The sequence below is a fragment of the Sinohyriopsis cumingii genome, chromosome 5 (assembly GCF_028554795.1).
Source record: "Sinohyriopsis cumingii isolate HCF-2022 chromosome 5, ASM2855479v2, whole genome shotgun sequence".
Lineage (NCBI taxonomy): Eukaryota > Metazoa > Mollusca > Bivalvia > Unionida > Unionidae > Sinohyriopsis > Sinohyriopsis cumingii.
Genome location: NC_142965.1, coordinates 12,655,518 through 12,680,902, shown reverse-complemented (window position 1 = coordinate 12,680,902; position 25,385 = coordinate 12,655,518). Strand labels below are relative to the sequence as shown.

The window sequence follows — 25,385 nt, the reverse complement described above, 5'->3', positions numbered from 1 at the left end:
AAAGAAGAAAAACCATGTAAGAGTGAAATTAGGCCCTCTTCAATGTCTAGTCGTTAGCTGATTAGATAAAAGTATGAATTATATCGGCGCATTTGAGTACCATTCAATTTGAAACAACTGTTGTCTTCAAGTTATTGAAAATAGGCAAACCGCGACCTCAAGCCAGTCTCACACAGGTTTTGTTTTGTTGTTCTCGGCAGGAAGCTTCTTCAAGATCCTTTGCATGTTACAATGTCTTCAGCTTTAAAAGCATAAAAGTATCCTTGAATCTCTCATTTCTGTTTTTCAGGCATTACACAATCTTCGCATGTGGCCGTTGATGTCAGCACTGGAAATTTCTACGTTACATTTAATAAAACGATTGCAGTCATTGATCCTGACTTTGATGTCAAAACATTAATCACTACATCTCTAACTCCCGGAAAGTTGATAGTTTTTCCAAAATTAGGGTAGTGTATTCTCTTATACTATTTACAATTGTAATTATCCAACCAGTGTAAGAACTACTTACTCTTATATCGCCATACTTGTTTGCATTTATCACATTGAAGTTTAAGTTTGGTTCGATCTACAAGTAAGAAGAGTAAATAGAATCATCATTAGTTTCCAAGCAAGTTTCTATTCGTAATACAAATAACAGTTAGGACATAAGCATCTTGAGGAATAAGCATACATAAGTAAAGCAATTTTCTGTTCGTAATACAAATAACAGTTAGGACATAAGCATCTTGAGGAATAAGCATACATACGTAAAGCAATTTTCTATTCGTAATACAAATAACAGTTAGGACATAAGCATCTTGAGGAATAAGCATACGTACGTAAAACAATTTCTTTTAAAAACAGAAACCGGAAAATATCGCCCCAACCTGTCATATATTGTTTTTATTAAATAAATATTTCAAGACTCAACCTAAGTAAAGTCCACATATCTGGGTGAGTTTCCTACCCAAACTAGGTTGGTTATGCCGTATGCCACCTTTGGGTATTCCTGTGCAAAACACTTTACTCTCATAGTAACAATAATTATAGTCTTAAATGTACAGATGTGCTGGTTAACGAATATGTAACTTTAAATGCTATTGTGAATGCTATGTACGTATTCATACTTACCTGCTCGGAGCTGCTTTTTGTATATTTTCCTTATATCATTCAAAGAGAAATGGTATGGATAGAGGGATCTCAAATCCGCAAGGCCAAAATGGATGGTACAGAACCCAATGACTTTACACCCGACGGAATCACAAGTCCAAGTGACATAACATTCGACTATGAAGGTATTTCATTTGTATCATTAGTTGTTAATCACATTAATTAACGAGATAATCTATAACGTGGTCAAGCATTTTAATATTTTCTCCTATTGTTCACAATTTATATTTGACCGTTTTAATGGATAAGTAGATTTCGAGTCATTTGCAAATTAGAGATTACTTGCTGATGGTGGTTATGGATCAGTTGCCTCCATGCATTTGTCCTCGTCCTTTTCTCGCCGCCATCTTATTTCATAAGAACCACAAGTACTACTACCAATGTAACTTATACCAATGCTATTACTACTACCACCTCAACAACTACTACAGCATCAGTATCATGTATAATAACGCCAACAAGACAATGAGTGCAAGGACCAAAAGATCTTCTCTTTTTGTAATAGATGAAGCTCTATATTGGTGTGATGGAAATCAGATCGGACGAACAAAACTGTTGACCGCTAGCACTGAGGTAATTGTCTCAGGAACTGCTGAAAAGCCAAAGAATATTTACGTTGCCGGTCAATATTTATATTACACCAGCTCCAACAATATCAGGTAAGTTTCCAGGTTTGAGCTATTGCACATTAGGCACAAAGTGGAAGAATAATACATACATACATACATACATACATACATACATACATACATACATACATACATACATACATACATACATACATACATACATACATGCATGCATGCATGCATGCATGCATGCATGCATGCATGCATGCATGCATGCATGCATGCATGCATGCATACATACATACATACAGGAAAATCAATTAATTGCATATACAGGCAAGTTAGAGTTTGGAGACATTATGAAGAGAAAGATGGCTGCAGCGAAGGTTTGATCAGTAGATATAGCGATTGAAGGGAGGGAAAAAGTAACACGCTGTTTCTAATCTAGAAACTAGAAATTTGTTTTAGCAAATGGTATTAAAGTTTGAGTGAAGCAAAATTATTAAGAATGAATTATATAAAAAGTAGATCTAGTTATGGTGGCAATATATATATATATATATATATATATATATATATATATATATATATATATATATATATATATATATATATATAAAGAGAGAGAGAATGTGTTCATCATTCCGGTTTAATTATATTTTGTCATTCTGTAAATCTTTCTGTCATACAATCATGAATCTAAGCATACAAAATAGATAGATAGATAGACAGACAGACATACTGTATTCATCATTTTTAATTATATTTTGTCATTCTGTAAAACGTTTTTCCATATTATCATGCATCCAAGCATACAAGATAGATAGATAGATAGATATATAGATAGATACAGAGAGAGAGATAATAATATGTACACCACATTTGTTTCTGGGTAGTAAGTGTTATTTCGTAATTGGTTATACCTAAAACGTTAAGAAAATGGCTATTATTCCCCACAAACTTTGCTTTTGTGACCAGGACAGTGATATTGTGAAATGTACGAGAAAACGGGCGAATTTGTGTCTTTTCCTTCACATAAAGTCAGAAAAGCAACATATGAATCAAAATTAGCACATATTTATACTAAAGTAATAAAAAAAATGACCACAAAAGATTTAAAAGTGAGTAGTTTTTCGAGATTCACGATTATGCTGTAAATCACTTTCACGAATCAGCCCCTAAGCGTAGTATCCCATCATGTTCGCCTTGCTCCTCCGAGTACACTCCAATGTTCTCCTCGAATGTATCAAGATGAGCATCAAGGAAATGGACTTTGAGGGACATCCTGCAGCCCATTTTGCCGTAGTTCTTCACCAGAGTCTCAACCATCTCCACAAAGTTTTCGGCCTTGTGATTGCCCAGGAAGCCCGAACCACTGCGACAAAGCTGTTCCAAGCCGCTTTCTCGTTACTAGTCAGCTTCCTGGGGAATTCATTGCACTCCAGGATCTTCTTTTTATGTGGGCCGACGAAGACACCGGCTTTAACCTTTGCCTCAGACAGCTTAGGGAAGAAGTCTTGAAGGTACTTGAGGGCTGTCTATCCTTTATCTAGAGCTCTGAAAATTGTTTCATAAGGCCCAGTTTGATGTGCAGTGGTGGTATCAGCATCTTCCGGGGATCCACCAATGGCTCCCACTTGACGTTGTTCCCCACAGAGAACTCGGTACGCTGTGGCCAATCCCGCCTGTGGTAGTGCACTTTGGTGTCCCTGCTGTCCCAAAGGCAAAGGTAGCAGGGAAACTTTGTAAAACCGCCTTGGAGACCCATCAGGAATGCCACCATTTTGAAGTCTCCGATGACCTCCCAGCCGTACTCATCATATTTCAAGGCGTCCAGCAAGGTCTTGATGCTGTTGTAATTCTCTTTGAGGTGCACCGAGTGGGCCAGAGGAAGAGGCGGGTACTTGTTCCCATTATGGAGCAGCGCGTCTTTGAGGCTCCTGGATGAACTATCAATGAAGAGGCGACACTCGCTCTGGTTACAGGCGATTCCGATTGCCTCGAACAGACTGGCTACATTGTGGCAGAAGCAGAGCCCATCTTGACGGGTGAAGAAGCTGGAAAAAGCTTGGTGACGCTTCCTTTGATCTGCGACTTGCACACTTTCGTGTAACAAGTTCCACTGCTTGAGCCTAGACGTCAAAAGCTCGGCATTGGACTTGGTGAGACCAAGATCTCTGATCAAGTCGTTGAGGTCATTTTGGATGGGGTAGTGTTGGTTTCTCTCTTCAGCTCCACCTCTGAAATTGTCATCTGGATCTACAACGTCTTTCCCGCTCTCTGACTTGCTGCCCTCTTCTAACGACGGCTGCTCTCTCTCCAGAGGAGTGGGTACGGGGAGCTCAGGGCAATGTGGAACCAGGACGATGGATGATGGAAGGTCCGGATACGTGATAGCAGGTGCATTCTTGCCAGTCCGACGTTTGGAAGGGTCCATAATACAGAAGTAGCAGTTCCTTGAGTGGTCAGTGGGTTCCCGCCAAATTCTTGGGATAGCGAACTTCATGGCTCTCTTTTCCCCTCTGTACCTTCTTACAAAAATACATTTATTTTACCCATGACTAATGTGGAAGAGATTCTCGCAACATTTTTCATATATGATACATTTTTTCAATAACATTGAAAGTTGTAAAACATTTTAAAATTAAAAACGTTTACAATATTTAAAATTTTAGCAAATTTTATAACATAAATTTCCGAGCAACATTTGTTCATCTTACCTTCCAGAGTTTTTTTGCAGTGCTTGCAGGTGAAATGAGGTGCCCAGAGTTTGTCTTGATCCTCTACAGGCATGCCGAAATATGCCTCGTAGGCCTTACACATTAAGCAGATGCTTCCATGGAGTACTTTCTCGCTCTTGTCTCGATAAATGGGCCGCAGACATAGCAAAATACGTCTGCCGGATGCTTACAGCCTATTGATGCCATCTCAAAAAAAATGCAGATATGTAGCCTCTTAGGCAGCTGAAAGTAACTGAACTGGTGGACTTAAGGTCCCTGTATTTATACTACTATTTATATTACTGGAAAGTTCTAGAAGTTACTCCAAGTTCACTCACCACTGAATCTATCTGGAATGTTCTGGAAAATAGGTAAATTTCAAAATATCACTGCCCTGGTTGCAAAAGCAAAGTTTGTGGGGAATAATAGCCATTTCTTTTACTTTTGAGGCATAAACAATTAGGAAATAACACTTACTACCCAGGAACACGTAAAACGTTTGTTACACGGGTAATATGTCGTCTTTCCTTTTTAAATCTTTCCTTTTTAATTACATTGTTTCTTTCTGTAAAAATTTATTTCATATAATCATGCATCTGTGCATACAATTAGGAACCCAGGGATAAGCTCGTTCCTCGCTCTTTGTTATTTATATGCCAGTTTATGAATATATATTCGGATAAATTCAGTGAATTCCCCGAAAATACTTCATTTGGTCTGTGCTTACCATAAAGAGCTGCATCCCATTTGCCGAACGAATGAGGTCTTGTGAACCAAGAGTCTTTGTCCTTGACCTTGTTCTATAATTTGTAGGGACCTGGGCACACGATTGACCGTGTTGGGGTGTGAACTAGACGATAGGTACCGTGTTTGAGGAACATGCTCGATTTCTGATGAGACGATTGTAACTCTCGAAGTTGCCTGATTATATCTCTGAATAAATTTATTTTATGTTCTCTTGCAGCTTTGTACGTTTATCCTATTGAGAGAGACTAATTGTTATGATATCGAATACTCCATATAATTGGTGAATTGTTGTAGTGTTTTAACTATCCAAATTTCTACGTATACTATATTGAAAACTAATTCGGTGTCTAATCTCAAATGAGTTCGACAAGATTTGCATTTTCATTATAATTGCCAAATGGCATCGATCTGAAATTTTCATTGGCGTGTGTGCGTGTGTGCAAAATGCTACGCTTCAAAGGTAACACTCGTAAAATACACTCAAGGGCCGGAAGGTCGAATGCACGTCAATAATCCCAAATAGCACTTAACAGGTCCAGTCTTACAGTCCTTTTCTAAATTTAATTACGATTAATTTTTACTCTATAAAATGGAAATGGTTAAAGTTACACACTTCATTCGTGTATCTCGATATTAAAACATTTTGCGTGAAATATAATTAATAATTGCATACCAACCAGTAATATTGGCACATACCACATTAAAACACCACTGGTCCTACCTACCTACTATCTACCTTCCTACCTACCTACCTACCGACCTACCCACCTACCTACCTAGCCACCAACCTACCTAGCCACCAACCTACCTACACACACACACACACACACATATACATACATACATACATACATACATACATACATACATACATACATACATACATGCATACATACATACATGCATACATACATACATGCATGCATACATACATACATACATACATACATACATACATACATACATACATACATACATACATGCATACATACATACATGCATACATACATACATGCATACATACATACATACATACATGCATACATACATACATGCATACATACATACATGCATACATACATACATACATGCATACATACATACATACATACATACATACATACATACATATATGCATGCATGCATACATACATTACATACATCACATACATGCATACATTACATACATACATACATACATACATACATACATACATACATACATGCGTGTTAATCTTGTTTCACCAAGTGACGAGGGCACGGGAAACAACGTTTCATATCTGATTACGTTACATGCCACGGAAAAAATCACATAAATGTCAGGCAATCATGATAATATTTAAATTTCTTTTAAATTTCATTAAAAAATGGGATAAAAGCGATTTCGACAGAAATTTGGTCAAGTGATCACTTTTCTGAACAAAATAGTTTGCATGAATATTTGTCACATTTATCAAACCTTGCATCGCAAACGGTTTACACTAAATCAACCCGATGAAATGGACATACATTGTACACTTGATGAAGTTAAAACTAGTGCAAGTTTTCATAGTATGCAGGTCTGCAGATTTGGAACATTCCATTTTCACAGCGAAGTCGTCCAGTGTAGCTTACATTAAACTGTTAGAATAAATTGTAGAGTCACTTTACAAGACACGCGTCCTTAAGGAACAACAGTTGTTGTAATTTGTTACGAGTTGAATAGATTAAAACTGATAAATAGATGAGATATAATGAAATGCAGAATACCAAAGATGCAAATATAAAGCAACTCGGATAGATTAATCTGGTATTGCAATAGAGGAAAAATACAGATTATAGAGAAAAATCAGCAGAGAATTACATGTGAATGTAGAACAGAGTAAACAGAGGAAGCTAATGTCCTCCTATGTTATTAGTAAACCTGACTAATGATTTATTATCTATATATATATTTGCTACAAAGTTAAACCACCTACATGTCTAGCACAATACACTTGCCCTTCAATTCATTTTAACGTTACAATGTATCCAGATAGTGCAACCATATTTAACTAGATGAACACACAACTTTTCACATTCAAACTATGAAACATCGCAGAAGCACATTCAACTTTTGATAATACAACATCTAGAAAATATACAGATCCCAGTGTGACATAGAATTTGAAAGAAAAAAAAACACATTAAACCAGGAAATATGAATGTTAACATCTGGATGTGGAATCTGCTGTTGTAAATTGTTACGAGTTCAATAGATTAAAACTGATAGAATGAGATATAATGAAATTTAATAGTCAAAACCATGCTACTCTTAGTCAAGTCAATATCTAAATTTCGTGCGAAAACTGTTGTCAAAAGGAAAATTACCTTCACTCTATCACGAGACTTCAAATCAAATAACAGTAGTATTGCTATGAAACAATTTAATTTGATCATCAGTAATTTTAAAAATTCCGCCACAGAATGGCTGGAGAGACCAACATGAAGAACTAATGATTCGCAGATAACGGGCCGGAAGAACATAAAACTTTAAACAAAGATTTTCGGGAGCATACATTTGTTGTTGTCTTAGAATCTCATAATTGGCATAGACCTAGTGCCGTTTTAAATCTGAAAAATATTGTCTATAGAAAAAATGAAATTTTACGGGAGAAAAAGACAATCGAATAGGTTTGATACACTTTCTTCCGCATGAAAGCAACAGGTTGAGTAATGAGATCATATATAGATATGATCAGATCACTAGATCTTATACAATCTGTATTGTAGATGCAGAAATATACAATATAACATTTATTGAACAATTGATTTCGACATTATTGAATACTTAAAATATTGATCGAGCTATTAATTTTTAGGTAGATGTTACGAAAGAGGTGAAAACATCAAGGCATGCTTCCAGCGATACATAATATATGTTGTTATGGTAACGGTATCATTTCGTTGCTGAATGACATGGTGATGAACAGTAATGGTATGATTGGGTAACACAACACTTTACGTAAACAGAACCAGATGTTTAAGCAAGGGATAATCTCTGTCATCAGTGATGAGAGCTTGAAGAGCGGTGGTCCATATGATGATAAACAGTATGTGAGTGTGCTTTCGGAAATAATATGTGACAAACGAAGACAAAGTGGTTATAAATCATGCAAAGAAGGATTATGATCTTTATATTTGTTTGCAATACCTCGTCTCCAGAGGACACGTACGTACTTTTTGCATGGACTCCGTCGATGATTTCTACTGCCATGATGATGAAGCTTGTGCGCCGAATATCTGCCAGTACTATCCAATACAAGTATTTTAACAGACATGTGGCAGTCTCAGAGCACAGCTAAAGTCTAATCACTATGTAGCGTAACAATAACAACATAAAAACATATCGAGTCCAATCTAAAATCACACAAAAAGAAGAGAAAATTTAACACGGGCTGCAGACAAATCCTGATCTGATGTTTTGTTTTCTACTTGGCTTAAACAGAAATTCAAACAATAAAACCACTAATGATAAAACAGATAGTATGTTAAGTAAGGAAAGAAACTGTTTGCCTAGCATTCTTAATAAACCATCTTATCACATCTCCAATGATTTCATACAAGGCTGGTCGTACCTTTTGGGGCTGGACGAAATAAATAAACAATGTGCTAAATATCAACACAATCTTTTCATTTTGTTAAAAATTATTGTCCTTAAATACCACCAGTATTGTCATCCCTATCACCAGTTACAGTCCCATATGGAAAATGGTGTACATTGTGTAAACAGCTGCCAGAAATCCATGTGTATGGTCCCCTCAACAACTCAAGCTGACCGTAACTGAGTGAACTGTATGACCTTACATATAAATCTCGGCTGGACATCCGTGTTGCACATCGAATGTTTTACTGACAAGAAGCTAGATTTTTAATTGTAATTTATAAAAACGAAAGCAATCTTTTCAAAAAATGTTATTGGTCACGAATTGTGCAATAATGCTTCAAATGCTGTCTGGGACTGTTTTACTCAACATAAAATTTTAAAGTCAAATTTGCGTCAAATTCTTATGCAAGTATGTCCGATGCCATACCAGTATATACATTGTCAGTTGCGTTGTGCAAGTGGGTCGGTGTCCGTGTAAAGCATTTTGACACGATCCATGTAAATTGTTTTGATCTTATCATAATAAAATTCTTTCATTTGCCAACTTCAGCTTCACTTTCTTGAATTTGATGACTATAAGAGAAAATGATTATGTAATTACATGTTTCACCTATATTAAAAAAATATTATTATTTTACCAATTATTTTACCAGGACTTAAACGGCCATCGGTTCAATACTTGTATTATTGTATTGTGTCTTTTTTCTCAACGGCGTTGTTGTTGCTGGGTATGTCTACAATTTTAGGTTCTGCATTTGTTGTTTTGTCAAATCTTCGCCGGCGGGCACGATAATTTTCGTAATCAGATCCCCATGGTCGGCAACGCTAGTTATCGACTTGACTCCAATACCACTTTTAAGACATGGCTGAACACCGAGACCAATACGTAACGGAATCAAACGCGATTTACATTATTCGTAATAACATGTTCTGCCGCAGATTAAATATTTTTAGGCATACACCTATACTGTAACTCATATGTTGAAGTCTATTGTAATACTACCGAGCATAAATAGTACTAAATTTAAAGGTGTTATAAGCTGTTGGTGCAACGATTTCTACATTGAATGTTTGGGGTTTTTCATTGGATGTTTGCATTATTTTATTTTGGATGGATACTGTAGTCAGGTTTATCTTGTGTTAGTTGAGATACCAGTCTACATCGACAAACTCTATATAGGGAAAGTGAGTATATTTACTCTTATGGCAGGGGGGCACAACCTCTTTTGGCCAAGAGTCAGATTGCATTTTCTAAGACCACTCGAGGGTCGCAAACACTAATTTCTTTAATATAATTACTGTTCACGGGCCAGATTTCTGTGTTTTTTTAAGTTGCCCTGAGGGCCGGACAGAACACCTTCGCGGGCCGGGGGTTGTGCACCCCTGTCTTATGGCCTTTAGGCTGGCACTTAATCCACGTTTGTCCGGGGGATAAATTGGAAGTTCAATATCTCGTGGAAAGAGCAATGTCAAAAAACTGTATTTCACAGGCTGCCTGGCATATCTCTACACGGACTTTTTGTTTTCCATGTTGGACATAATTATTGATTTTCTCAGTTCTCCCGCGTTTTCATTTTAACTAGGCGGATTTACTCATGATTCGGGGAGCTCTACGTAGGATAAATAGGACATACCGACATACGAAACCACTATTGTGACTGCTACTTTTTTACATCAATCAACATTCAGCTAACAATTGGAAAGTAGACTTCCATATTGCTGATGGTAATATTAAAGCAAAATGGTTCCAGAAGGCGTTGTGAAGACACTTCCAATGGTCGTAGTCAACCAATCAGAAGAATACTGCAAAATGAAATTGATAGGCTACATTGGATTCAACGAAAGTGATATGTTAACGTGCTGAAATATACAAAATATTAAACCCCAAACCCGAAATAATAAGAGAACCAACAAGCTCTCTCTCTTTCTTTCTTTCTCTCTCTCTCTCTCTCTCTCTCTCTCTCTCTCTCTCTCTCTATATATATATATATATATATATATATATATATATATATATATATATATATATATATATGTGTGTGTGTGTGTGTGTGTGTGTGTGTGTGTGTGTGTGTGTGTACCAGTATAGAGGATCACAAATGGGTACTGATTTAATATTGAATTTATGAACCAAGTTAAATAATGTTGAGCTTTGCGAGCCTTGCGAGTTTTATGAATTTAATATTAACTCATAACTCATTTGAAATTCTGTTTATCACGTTTTTTATTTTCATGGAGATATTTTAGAAAGAAAAAGAAATATTTTCGTTCATTCTTCCTCGAACTCTGCATCTTGTATTTGTTGTGCGTAACAAATTATCCTATACGCTAGTTAAATTAATAATGCGCATGATTTTAATTAGTAATATTTAAACGTATATTTTACAAGATATAATTGAAATAGCAACTGTCCTTCCAAATCGACAGTAGATTAGACACAGACAGCATAATTTTCACACAATGAATCTCCGATGGAAATTCCTATGTGATCTTACATAGTTGAATCGCGTTAGGTTAGATGGGCGATATACATCTATTTCAATGAGAATGTTTACAATATTTCAACTATAGGTGTGTCCGTTCTATTAGTAATCATTCCATTTTTTGGACATTATGTGAAGGATATTATCCGATACAGAAATTCCAGATAACTGTAGTGTATTTGTGAGCGGATGTTTTTATTATTTGATTTGGAACAGTACTGGTAGGCATCGACGAATCCTATTTAGAGTCCGACGTGTATCAAATGAAAAGAAACATTAGCTTGTTCGAGGTATTCTATTGCAAAAGAATGATGTGGTTGGATAACTTTCTGTCAGTTGTGAGACTGGCATGTGTCCACATTTTTCTTTAAACGGAGTGGAGTTTACTTATTCCTAGTAGTTAACATTTAAATCACACTTGTCCTAGGGTGGCGTCCGTGTTATATGTCCCTCCACCACCCGCCCTCTATTCATTGACCGATAGACTTAGTTTTATTTGTAAGGAGCCTCTGTGGGGTAAAATTTGGCCATATTCCGAAAGACGTAATATTTTTTCCCCTACGCTCCTTGAGTAACTGAAGCGAAAATGGCCGCCAGTATGTTGATAGTAAATATAGAAAAAGAAGGGGGAGTAAGGAAAATTCCCACTGTTGTAGCCAATTAGTAACAAGAATTTTGCGCTGGAATTTGATGGGCTTATTTAGAACAATCAGCTGCGCATAACGGGATATATTGACATGCTGACATTGAAAAATAAAACAAACTGCAAACATATTTGAAAGCGCATGAACTGTGTAATAAATGAGAGGAATATGCAGATATGTATAATTTTTTAGTGCTGGAAACTTTGTTGTTATTAAATTTTTTTCAACATTTGTATTTACATTTATTTATTCAAGAGCTATATACCGGAGAATAAAGACGAAAGGAGCAGATTTCGGCACAGTTTTCGAGTCTCCACTTGTAGGACTAGCCTCTTTGTTTGTATATCAGAATCCACTAAGTGCATGTAAGTTAGTTTGACAATTATATATACATAAACATACACATACACACACATGTATATTTATTCTGCCTACATTATACCTCCAACAATCAATTCAAATTAATTTTGCCGTCTTGAACAATGTACAGATAAATTGTATTCACATGTCCCCTGAATTAAAGAGAGAATGTACTAAACATTACAGCTTTATTATGAACAGTACAAGCTATGAACATATTTTAGCTGGAAAAATCAAAACAAGAAATACCTATGCAAACCATTATTTGCATTTACAATTCATACCCTTCCAATTTCAGTGAATGAGGAATGCTCCGTTTCAAACGGAAGATGCTGTAAATTTTGTTTGCCTTTGAGAAGTAGGAAGAAGTGCGCATGCACAGACGGTTCTTCGCTGAACGATGATGGGAGAACCTGCTCCTCGGGTAAGACTTGATATCTGACATTAGCGTGAAATATTTCTAGATGGTGGATGGTATGGTGGATGTTCGGATCTTCATTAAATATAGGATATGTTACATTTCACATATCATATTTCAGATATCGTATATTTGATATTTGTGAATAATAAAGATCTCTGCCCATTTTTTAACTGTCTTAATGGTCATGGGTGGCTGGGTTGTCGGCGTACTCAGAAAGAGATATATACGAGATACATCGGGACATTTTTCCATATGGAGTTTATATCAATCATATGTACTAAGGACCGTTTGTATGACCGAAAGACCTTACTCCTACACACTGTTATATCCGTAATTATATGGTCCTGTTACATAAATGTGTCTTCGATATACAATAGATATCGACGTACTATTTTCGAGTAGAAGTGATCGATGCTAAATTTAATTAAATCAGCACTAAATGTGTTGAAGCTAACTTCGATATACAATAGATTTTGACTAACTATTTTCAAGTAGAAGTGATCGATGCTAAATGTAATTAAACCAACACTAACATTACAAGAACGATTCATCATGTCTGAGTCCGAAACTCTCCTCAGTGGTAGTTTATATGAATGACGAATGTTTAATCAATAAATGTGGCATGCCTGCTTTAAAAGATCTTTTTAAAACGTGCCCGTTTTCTAGAGTAATTATGCCTTAATTCCAGTCTGAATGTATATTCTTATAATCTATTTTATGTGCTTTATTTGCTGAGAGTTTGCAGTTTGAAACATTTCATCCAATGCAAGCGTCAGTATGTATTGGGACCTCACGTACGATCTCAATGCAAGCGTCAGCCATGTATTGGGACCCCACGTACGATCTCAATGCAAGCGTCAGCCATGTATTGGGACCTCACGTACGATCTCAATGCAAGCGTCTGCCATGTATTGGATCCTATCGTACGATCTCAATGCAATTGTCGTACAATCCAAATACATCATGTAGCACTAATTATCCAGAAGTGATATTATGCATCCTTATTCTTAGGAATCAATTGGCAGGCTAAACATCGCTTGGTTAGCGACACAAAAGTACACTGGAAAGTATTCCGTTGGAGAAAATCATGACGTTATTTCGAAAGCCAGTCACGTGATTGACTGTTAGCAATGTACCCAACAATATCAATGACATTCAAACATATATATAAATATGGGTAACCTCAGGAATTGTTGTTTTAAGAGTTCTCTGCTGGTCTTGACGAATAACATCATTTCCACGTAGCGCCTCCAAGAAAGACTCCCGATCCTTTTCATGGAAGAAGCATCCAATAGTCATCTTCAACAGATCGGTCAATTATAGATTTGGATAATAATCTTGATCGTATGGTCATGGTATCACCCGAAGAGACTACCCGGATGAGAATATTTGGTTTTCTTTTTAAACTCAGCTGATAATAATGATATAGAGAATCGAGGTCCTTGAACATCTAACGAAATATATAAAACAGCAGAAAAGTAGTCCTTCGCCGAGAGCGACCAGAAAGACCCAGCCATCTTTAAATACCAAGTTTTGCATACGTTTTGTACGAGTTAACGGTTGAGAATATAATTAGAGTGTAAGTTTTAAAATTAAAAGACCCATATTTCGTGACCTGGAAATTGAGTACAAAACTGGATTTTACGAAGGCGATTTTACCCTCATACTATCATAGTGTACGTTTTATTTCTGAAAAAAGCATGCATACATTTTCTTTCTTTCTTTTTATTATTTAATTTATGCGACTTTCCCCAGTTCGGTGGTTATCTGAGAGTTTGAGATGACGTACATGCAGGCGTAGAACGCCACTGCCATGCAGAGAATATCATCGGGAAAGGATGACGCCAGAACGTTTCAAGACCCTAAACAGAGCATTAGTTGCATGGTCTCTATGTAGACACTGACCAACAAAAGAGTGGCGCGATTCTTCATAGGTATAATGGGGATCTAAACAATTTGGTAAAATATATAGGCTTAGACAGTTTATACTTTGATGTCAACTCTTTTTCAGCGTGGTGTTGTAAAATCGCACAATATCAACATAATGTGCATCATCGACGTCTTGCACCAAAAATATCGTGGAGTAGTACGTAGAGATATTGGAATATCATAAAACTGACGCTATTTCAGCACATTTGCATGACTATTATCAGAAATGGTTATCCATATCACATTATAGTTATATTTATTTGAAATTGTTTTGGGACTTTAATGTTACTCTAATGAATATTCTTAAGTCTTAATATTAAATTCTTTGTCATCAATATTATTATTTGATACAAGTTGTTGAGATTGTTGGTTATTATTACATGTAATTAAATAGAGGCAACATAATAACAGGTCATGTATATTCTGTTATATTAATTTCGTTATTGAGAAATAAACCATTTCAGACAAAATAAATCTTTATTTTTCTCATTCGGAGTTCCCGTTGTCTGTATACTTGAAGCTCAAAAACAATGTGTTTATCATACAACAATGAGCACTTAGCAATTCCAGTGATACTGTAAATAAATATTTCCTCTCGAATTACACTAGAACTCAAATTCAAACTCTGATGGCAACTAAAATGCAAAGTCTTATCTAAAATAATAATGAATTAATTGTTTATTAAGTCCATATTTATGCACATTTTCAAATGATGTAGATGTGAATAACTCCGATGGAAAATTCCAATCAAGTTGTAAACAAGCCTGTTTCTAGAATATTCTAAATTCAAATGTTAGCCAACCTTTAACTTACAACTTATAACTATGGACAAACGATATTCTTGTAAACATCCCGTATCCCAATGACCATTATGTTATAGTACAATCGACAACCATTATATATATATATATATATATATATATATATATATATATATATATATATATATATATATATATATATATATATATATATATATATATATATATATATACGTGTGTGTGCGTGTATTCTCCAACAATTTGTGTTCTCTAGCTGTCTTAGCGTTGTTAATTCGATGTTAACAATAGCGGATTTTGTTTTCATTATGTTTTCGTCATTCACGTCAAGGTCTATTTTCATATATAATATTTGTTTTAATTTATAGCACCTGTAGAACTCACATATTTGTCCTAGTTATGTTTCTTCTTGATCAGTAAACAATCGATGAACATTTCTGTTTGGTACATGCATGGCAAAATACCTTGGATAAATGTTTGCATTCAAACAGCTCCACATGAGAGGATCACTGGGAGGTCGAGGTGTCATTGATCCGATAGTCTATCACATGTCAAAGGCCTTAGAGGATTCCGATGTATCGGTTGAGGAGTACAAGCTCATAAGAACCACCGACCCACAAGAAGCTACTGGCAAGCTTTCTCACATACCCACATTGGCCGAATCCGAGACTCGAACCCACGCAGACAGACGTGAGATGGCAGTGATCCGTAACGGAGAGCGCTTTAGACCACTCGGCCACTCAGGGCCCCGAATGCACTTGAATTTATGGAATAAAGCCTACTACTGGCCAAGTCAAAACGAGCGAAGATGCGACGAGTGGTTATAGTAGCTTGGCTGAAATAATTTAATATTTCAGTTTCCTAAGTAAGAAAGCCAATGGAAAGTGGTGAGGCACCACCACCACCATACAACCTCTTTTCGACGAATGGATACAGTGTATCACGTCAAGCCTTGTGTATGTAATGGATCAGCCGGATGGCTGTAGACGACCGCTTCCTGTTTACAGGAACAAAGGCTATGTAAATTGCACATTGTCCAACGGGACATGACAACATATTCAAGTTCAACTAACAAAAATCCCCCAGCAAACTGGATAATAAAAGGGTAAGTCATAACGATAAAAGCGAAGCTACAGCAGAAGGTGCAGAGGGCCTTAACTTTGTCAAGCACGTCTATCTAATATTTCCGTCCTTTCTGTCTAAAATACTGTTCGTTTCCTATTCGACGCCAGTCCAGTTACAAACAGAAAAACGTTTTAAAAATGTCTTCCTCTTTTCAGATGTCTGCCCTGCTACCTTAATTTTGATTGGTTTGGGTTATAAGTACGATAATGATTTGCATAGTCGTTCCTACATGATCATTTTCTGAATGCTAAGATAAAACTTCTGTTTTTTTAAGAAAAGGAATGCCCACTTTCCATTCCAAATGCTGAGTTGGAAAGGACCTGTCTCCCCTGCTACAATCACCATTGTTCCTTCACCTGCAAGCATGGCTTCGAGCTTACTGTCAGCAGATCTATTTTAAAGTGTGGCGGCCTTGGAAACTGGAATTATTCCGATGAAGTCTGTAAACCTGGTATGTTTCTTCAAGATAGTCATCACTACCTATATGAAATGTTTCTTCGTAGCTTAATACCAGTCGGCTAAAGTTGAATTGGTCCGAATGTCCTGTTTTCATCTCCATTTTATTACTGTATATCATCCGTCAATGCATCCGGGTAATTAAATTATTCACAGTTTGGTCATTAAAATGATAGTATTAGTTTGTCGTTTAAACTTTCAGAAATGATCATTTGGTCATGAAAGCTCTAATACACCTACACGTGCTAATTGATCTCTCAGATAAACGCTTTGCCGAAGATTCGGGGAAAACTAAGCAGACTCACCCCTTGAATATTGGCATAAAAGTTAGTTGCCTCACAAAATTTGCTGATTAAAGGAAAAACATAATATATCTTTAAAAGAATAAACCAAACCTATATGTTCGTCAACGCAAACAACATTTTGTTTTGCACGTGATGAAAAAAGTGGATCGAGTATGTAGCATAAACATCTTGTATATTTTCAAATTTTCTCCGTTATTTCTTGTGCTTTATTTATTCTCAAATAAGCACACTCAATAAAAATTCACATAACATATCCATCAACGCGGAAATGTTGCAAACATAAAAAGCAAATCTTGCTGCAGCCCGTGACCTTTCTCGCTGATAAAATGTCTTCCTATAGTAATTAAATATAACTGAACAATATGGCAATTTTTTAATAAAAGTTCCAAACTTTCTTCAGCTTGAAGTACAAGCAGCATGTATTACAGCCTGTCAGGTTAATCACACTGCATCTCAAAATCAAAGAATCTCAGAACGTTTCCAGCAAACGCCAACTTTATAATATTTTCATTGTAGAATAACGTTGCACATCCACATAAACAAATTCTTACGCAAAGGAGAATACACCTTGTTCTGGAAAGCAGTTGGATGCAGAGCTAAACAAATCATTTGTCGGGGGGAAAAAGACAAAATTACAGGAATAAAACCGGCACGTAAAAAGCTAAAATATCTACGTGATAAGTTAGGAAGAGATATTTTACATAGCTGAAATAAGAAAAACAGAATGTATGAAAACAAGTTCACAAACAATGCGTTATATTTAAAGCGACGGTGATGGTCTTAAATAAATTACTGGTTTTATTAAAGCACATAATGTGTTAAATATAGAGACACTGACAAAAGCGAAAGATAAATATAAACTGGCGGACAACGAAAAGGCACACGTTGATAAATAAAAAAGCTGCTTCACACATACACACACATTCACCGTGATTTAAATCATTAAAATTACTACTCCAAAAATATCACGGATAAAATTGTATGCACAATGAAGACTAGAACTGCGAACTGTTCTCATATGCGTGCAAACCGCGCCGGTGGCCTAGTGGTTAGTGCTTCCGCCTCGGATGCGGGAGGTCGTGGGTTCGATCCCCGGCCGAGACATACCAAAGACTTACAAAAATGGTACTAACAGCTGCCTCGCTTGGCACTCAGCATTAAGAGGTTAGTGGTAGGACTGGTTGGCCTGGTGTCAAGATATGTGACTGGTGAGACATCATGCTTCATGACTGCGGCATGATGCCCCAGTGTTAGACATCACTATAAACTGTCACACTGCAGACTCCTAGCGATATGACTAAAACATTGTTAACGTTACGTTAAAAATCCAAATCTCACACACACACACACACACACATAAACACTCATATGCGCGCAAAGAAGACACGTTCTATATAGTATGACACATTTGTCATTAATGCAAAAATAATAATGAAGTGTCAAGAAACTGACTGTATAAGACACTAGTGTTAAAGAGAATGATGCGAGAAGAGTAGAGATCCGAAGGATTCAGATAGCAAATTAGGTTTTTATCTTTACATAAAAGTCCTTTTTTTTCTCAAATATATACAATCGAATATTCATACTTCCTTGTTCGTGTCAGAGCTGGGTTCTAAAGGCTTCAGAGAACATGTTAGATTTTCTCATTCCAATATAAATTCTACGGTGTGCTTTCTAGAACATTTAGTATTTGCAATCGATTGCCTGACCGAGTGGATGAGGCCGCTGGCGAAATAGAACTTGGCGATAGGAGGTTGCTGGAAATGATTGGTTTATTCGTAAGTTGGTCGGTTTTAACACATTGGCAATATCATTCTCATAACTGGGAGGTGATTGCCTTTCTTATAGACACACCGAGTCAGATGACACTGAGTGGCCTGTGAAAATATTGGAACGCACAGCCCTTGCATCAAAAACCCATTGTCCGATCTTGAAACAAGGTGTAACACTCTTACCCAAGCATGGGCAACTTCCTCCAGAGCGCAGGCAGATAAATGATTTTTAAAGCCACATCCTATGATGTAAATTAACGGATCGAACTAGATCATGGGCCGTATTTTGCCCACCTTGCTCTAACCTGCTTGATTATACTGTTTTCAACGTATATAGTCTAATTATAAATTAGCCATTTACAATTGATGGCGTCTGAAAAGTATTAAGTCAGGATCCTAATGTTAAAAACTTTATACACGCATGTTGTACACCTACTTAGTCAGTCATGTTACGTATATTTGCAAATATTGTCATGTCATCAAACATGTTGCGATAGCTTTATCTAGGAATGACATAGAATGACTTAGCATGTAGATAGACCAGGTGACTATGCCTGTGGAGTTTTTCACCACACTTTTGTTGATCTGCGTGTTATCTATCAATTCTGCTCACTTCTGGTGTCAATTCTTCACTCCTTTCTCAATTGTCCAAGCGCTTCTTTGTTGGTGGATATGAATAGCACCTTTTGGTTGGTGGATATAGATTTAAAGCCAATGGTCATATGAATATACATATAGATAATGTTGCGTTTCATGTAAACTACCATATTTTGAGATGACAAAACAGATAAGCCATTCAGTGTCATGTACATACAGTAAATGGAGATTTTGAAGAGCAAATGTGATAACGTTTCATGTAGAATATTTTGGATTTTGTAGTCATTGTTCCTGGAGTTATGTTAAAGTGTTTTAATTCGCTTTGTTGTGAGCATTATATCTGTGACGCTCGTACATAAATGAAAGACAGCCAAAAGTGTCCTCTCAGTGAACTTGAAAGTGCTTTAATTGCATGCCTATGTGTATAAATTGACATGAGTTTGTGTGTTAATCATGCTAGACAGTCTTTTTTCAGATCTACCTTACCCTATCATCATAGGAGCGACTGTTGGAGGTGGCTGTTTTCTTTTGGCAGTATTTCTTACAGCCGTGTATTTCAAACGCAGAAGGTATGGTTTACTTCGTATTTGAAGAATATTAAATTTGTACTGATTTCACACATTCTAAAATTTCTTTTTCCGTCTTGAAAACGACAACAATCATATAAAAAATAACTTCTCGTTTAGTATAGTCTGGTCGTATAACAAACGCAATACAAGCATAATCCCCAACGTTCTTTTCAAGATTTTGGTACAAATATGTGTTTTAAGTGTAAAGGTATTTTAGAGTTATTCAAGATTATATTATCTGATTTTGCTAAACCAAAATGTGATTTATAAGAAACATAACTATTTTCCATGCGTAATATTTCGCAGGTCTAAAAAGGTACCTAGAGGAATAGATAGACTACGACCTCCAGTGCCAGTACCTCGTGTTGACACGTTCAAAAAACAAGAGCTAGAAGAAGTATACGATTGCATTAATGATTCCACGTTGTCCAGTGAAACGGCTAATGGTCAAACACCACCTTATATAGAGCTCTCGGAATCGCAGCGAGATTACGAAAAACTCTCAGAGAAGGATCCTTACAAGCGGAAGATCGTCGATAGCAATAGACCTTCAAAGACTATCCATGATGACTACCTGACAGCATCAATTGCGGGATCCTTAAAAGAAGGCCTTAATGACTTAAGAGTGTCACTCCCTGAAGAAGACAATCATGGATACTTAAAAAGTTCCTCCGAGAGTTTCCTAAGAGGTTCTGCAAATTCAGATGTATCTACACGCTACCAGCCTTGGGATATGTTTGAACAACAAGCAAGGGGATACTATGGTCCCCGTGCCTCAGACCAAGGGCGATATCCTGATGGAAGAAGTTTTCATTATGATCGGTCACAAAGATATTAGATATTTGCACAGTATCTAGATGTCGAAATTCGAACTACTGGATTCAAATCCTACCAGTTTTCATTGACTTCAGAGCCAAATTTCTAATGATTTAAAATTATCTAATTTATTTACTCGCTTATAGCAGGATAACTTTTGAATTTTAGAAATGACACCTGTACCAATGGCTTGTTGGACGAGACGTTTGAACTTGAATGGAAGACAATCACTGCGATATACGATCCACTACACAAGTCTTATCCACTCCAATTAGCATAAATTCCATTATCAGACTTGGCGTCTGAAGCTAGAATAAGGATATTATGGTCACACGTCTCATCCTCTTATGATACATGAAATGATACTCATCAATATGAAAGGTGGGAAAGATTCTAAGAGTCTGATTACAAGCCTGAGGTTGATTTTAAGTGTCTGATTACAAGCCTGATATCGATTTTAAGTGTCTGATTACAAGCCTGATATCGATTTTAAGTGTCTGATTACTAACCTTGATATCGATGTTTCACTTCTAGTTTTGAAATCCATTTATTTTCATTTGGACCATTTGCCTAAAGTTTTTCCCATCATAATAGGTTTCGAAAAACCCGACTTTTCACCTTAGAATAAGATAACTTCACAGTTTAGGAGAAATGCATCCTTATGTTTATCTCCATAAAAAATCTTCTGAACTTGCTCTGCGTTCCTTTCGTTCCTCTTACTTAGTGGAACCAATTTATGAAACACACTGTAAATATTTACTGCTCATATGAAGTCAAGGCACTCCTTTTGAGAATAGCGGTTGACAAAATTGTGTTCTATGTAAATTATATACACAAGTCGACGCCCTATTTTTCATAAGTATTTCATAGGGGCAAAGTTAATATATGGTATCTTATTTCTTTCAAAATGGTGTTTAGTTACATTCTTCTATCGGCATGTTCGTTTTATTATTCTAAATATATTTACTTCTATCAAGCGAACTGGATATGTTTTGATATCCTGTTATTTTAGCGATTGTTTCATACAAAGATTGTTTTCCTAAGGCAATAAAGTAAGAAATATACATATATGTACAAACACAACTTTTTTAAAAAGTTTGCACTATGAAAAAGTAGAACTTTTTTCATTTAAATAATTGCACTATTTTAGTCAATGTTCTACTGCAATTTATCTTTTTATAACAGATTCATATGCGATTGTTAGGTCTAATTTTTTCATTCGATATATCGGAATTAAAGCATATGTAAGTATATTTAAAGCTTTCAAGACACTACAGTCGAGTTAACCCGAGCTGTTTATGCTCACTTCAGTCTAATTCAGAATCAGTGAAGCCCTTTTTATCAAAAGACGTCTATGTGTGTTTTAAGGTATAATTAAGTTTACATTTGATAATGAAGTCTTGTTTACGTTCTGCTTGACACTAACGGGCATTTGACAAGATTAATTACTCATCTAGGTTCATAAAATTGCTCCACAGAAACGTGCGGCGGTATAAAGAAGCTTAGAATGCCGTAAATATTATACGCAGATATTCTTCGTTATGTATCACCAAGATTTTTTAAGTAATTTCCGGTAACCATCCATATAAGACCAGACAGGGTGTTGTCTCCTATCCTATTTTGTATCCATAATGCGCATATAAACGTTTTATTGATACTATTTTAGTTATTCCAATATTGATTGTAATAAGTGTGGGTTATTGTTAATATGTTCACCATGACATGTCATTTGTTAGTTACTATTTTCTGACGTCAGGTGATAGTCCTGAAGTAGTGTGGAGACTATAAATCATAAAATCATAAAATGCTATACCCTTATAAGTATATGCATTTGCTTTTAGCTACAGAGGGTTCTTAGATGAAACTGATACCAGGAGTTCGGCATATAATGAAAAATAGTCATTGAGGACATTTATTGGTTAATGTTGTTTGTGTTCAGATGTGAGATTATAGGGATTGTTCATTCTGTCCAGATATAAACTCGGTTGCAGATCTGTCACAATCAGCCCACCAGATTTAAGAACGTACTATTAGACAGAATGTTTTATAATGTAATGTGCTGACGCTTAACTATATCAACATCATCCGGTTAGTTATTTTTAAAAACCGCAGGTTTTCAGGTATATGTGTTAATAGTGTTGCAGATCGTCTTAATATCTTCTGTACAACAAGCGATGTCTCACTAGTACACAGGATTCACCGAGAAATAACGCAATTCGGTAAAGCAGATGTATTTCACTATTTGATGTATATTGATTTACTATGTATTGGAATATAATATTTTGCAATTTAATAATGTCTGAAGAAGTTGCAGTGTTAGTTTGATTTATTCGTTTTCTTCTAGGATTATTATGATTATTTCATTCGTCTCAGAATGAACATGTTCAATACCTTTATAGTAGCAACACGAAACTTAAGTTTGCAAGACTTACATTTATGAAGCTCTTAGACTTCAAATTAATTCATTTCAAAGGAAGTGAACATCAAAATATATCTGAGAAGGAACAATGTTTGTGATCGGTGTCCAACACTACCCATGTCAGCATACAAATAATACAGTTGGTCAAAGGTTGACGAACATATTACGGTTATACATTGGGACCTTCTCAGAATACAGAAATCTGAAAACTAAGAGGGCACATAACAGTACTTGGATATACAACACGTTTATGCCAAAAAGGTTTTTACATTGTAAATATATATTCGATAAACATTTATGCCACTTAGTTCTATATTATAATTGAATACATTACACATGTATGCAATATGCTTATCTTTTAGTATGTACTTACGGGCAGTCAATAAACTTAATTATAAATGTTCCATTTCGTTTTGTTTTTTTCTTTGTTTTCTTTTTCTCTTCCCTTTCCTTTACTATTAATAACGCTATTCGTGTTCTTGCTTTAGTTGTTTCTAAAGTTGTTGTTGCTGTTCTTGTTGTTGTTTTTGTTTTAATTGTAAATAAGCATAAATGTTAGACATCGCGGAAACAATTGCCACTACGCTAAATATATAACGCAGATCCTATCTCCCAAAGCTCGGATATTTATATAAACGTTTACCGCCGATAGTTGGTTCAAGTTAACTACAGATGAAAGAAAACCCTTTGATGGAGAAGTAAGTTAATCATGACTAGCTTTCTTTCAGAGTTTTTCCAAATTTCCAGAGGTTGTAGGTACGGTGATCAATTAACCCCATACATCTTCTTATTATATGCAGAAATATTGCCTATATTATTAAAGAATATTCACAAATGTTAAATGTTAAATGTATCAGACTAATACATGCTAACCAACTAGTGAAAATAAATGGAATAAAATTGTAAATTTGAATATGGATATATGGCCTAACATGTATACTAATGTTTTTAAAATAACAAAATTACAATGGTTTCAATGTGGTGTTACTCAGAATTTTATGACTGAAATGTCTACTACTGATCAATGTGCTTTTTGTTAAAAGTTCACGGAAACAACACTGTTACGACTTTGTGGTCATCATCAAAGTAACAAAAGAAGCAAAACCATCAAGGTTTGTAAAAACGTAACAAATAATTTAATTATCAAAGTTATAAAATGAAAATTTAAGTGCAAATTACAGTATTATGAATTGAATCCAAAATAATTCCAAACGCTGTATCACAATTCCTAAAGAATAGAATATTTCGAATGAATTTCAGGTCTTCGAATGGACTGGTTTGCCACCAGTCCTGATGTATCACAATGGTATTGTCCAGAACTCTTTTGAATAAATGTTCAATAGTCCAAGGATAATATTTTAGTCCAATGAGTGCTTTGTAATTTCAACGAATGATCTAAACAAATGTTTCCTCTTAAACAATGTCTAGGCAGAACATTAAACATACGTCTTCAGGCTGATGTTAAAACAAAAGCATAGGAAATAAGACTGACTGAAATCGTCGAGCTCCATTTACTTATATCCAAGCAAAAATGGTGAAAACGCATTTGCACTTAATCACAATGTGATAATATGCAAGTATCCAACATCGTAAAAGAACCCACCTCACCAAACCCATCCAAAAGAAAACAACTTAATTCCTCTAAGAACAGACATGACCCCACCAGCCAATAAGAAATTATCCCGACGTTGTTAGCAGGTTTTGAAATTAATATTTTTATTATTAATGTTCGTAAACACGTACGTCAACAATATTCATTGGTCCTACGCAATATACCCATGTATAAAACGTAACTAATATCTTGATATTAGATGATCATTACAATTTACAGTCATGAACAAAAGTAAACAGAATATACAGTGAGTTACAAACAAATATAGACGTGCATCACAACACT

At 35.7% G+C, this 25,385-nt stretch overlaps 1 protein-coding gene across 1 annotated transcript in view; it reads left to right on the top strand.

Annotated features, from left to right (window-relative positions):
• Window positions 1–23,891, top strand: part of LOC149798647 (low-density lipoprotein receptor-related protein 6-like) — a 97,586-nt gene extending 73,695 nt beyond the window's left edge. The window contains exons 14-21 of the mRNA XM_089957483.1: window positions 290–449; window positions 1,159–1,277; window positions 1,658–1,811; window positions 12,196–12,305; window positions 12,599–12,724; window positions 16,829–17,005; window positions 20,160–20,253; window positions 20,560–23,891. Of these exons, the coding sequence (XP_089813609.1) occupies window positions 290–449; window positions 1,159–1,277; window positions 1,658–1,811; window positions 12,196–12,305; window positions 12,599–12,724; window positions 16,829–17,005; window positions 20,160–20,253; window positions 20,560–21,091 (1,472 nt within the window). The 3' untranslated portion in view covers window positions 21,092–23,891. The remainder of the gene's footprint in view (window positions 1–289; window positions 450–1,158; window positions 1,278–1,657; window positions 1,812–12,195; window positions 12,306–12,598; window positions 12,725–16,828; window positions 17,006–20,159; window positions 20,254–20,559) is intronic.
• Window positions 23,892–25,385: the final 1,494 nt, after the last annotated feature.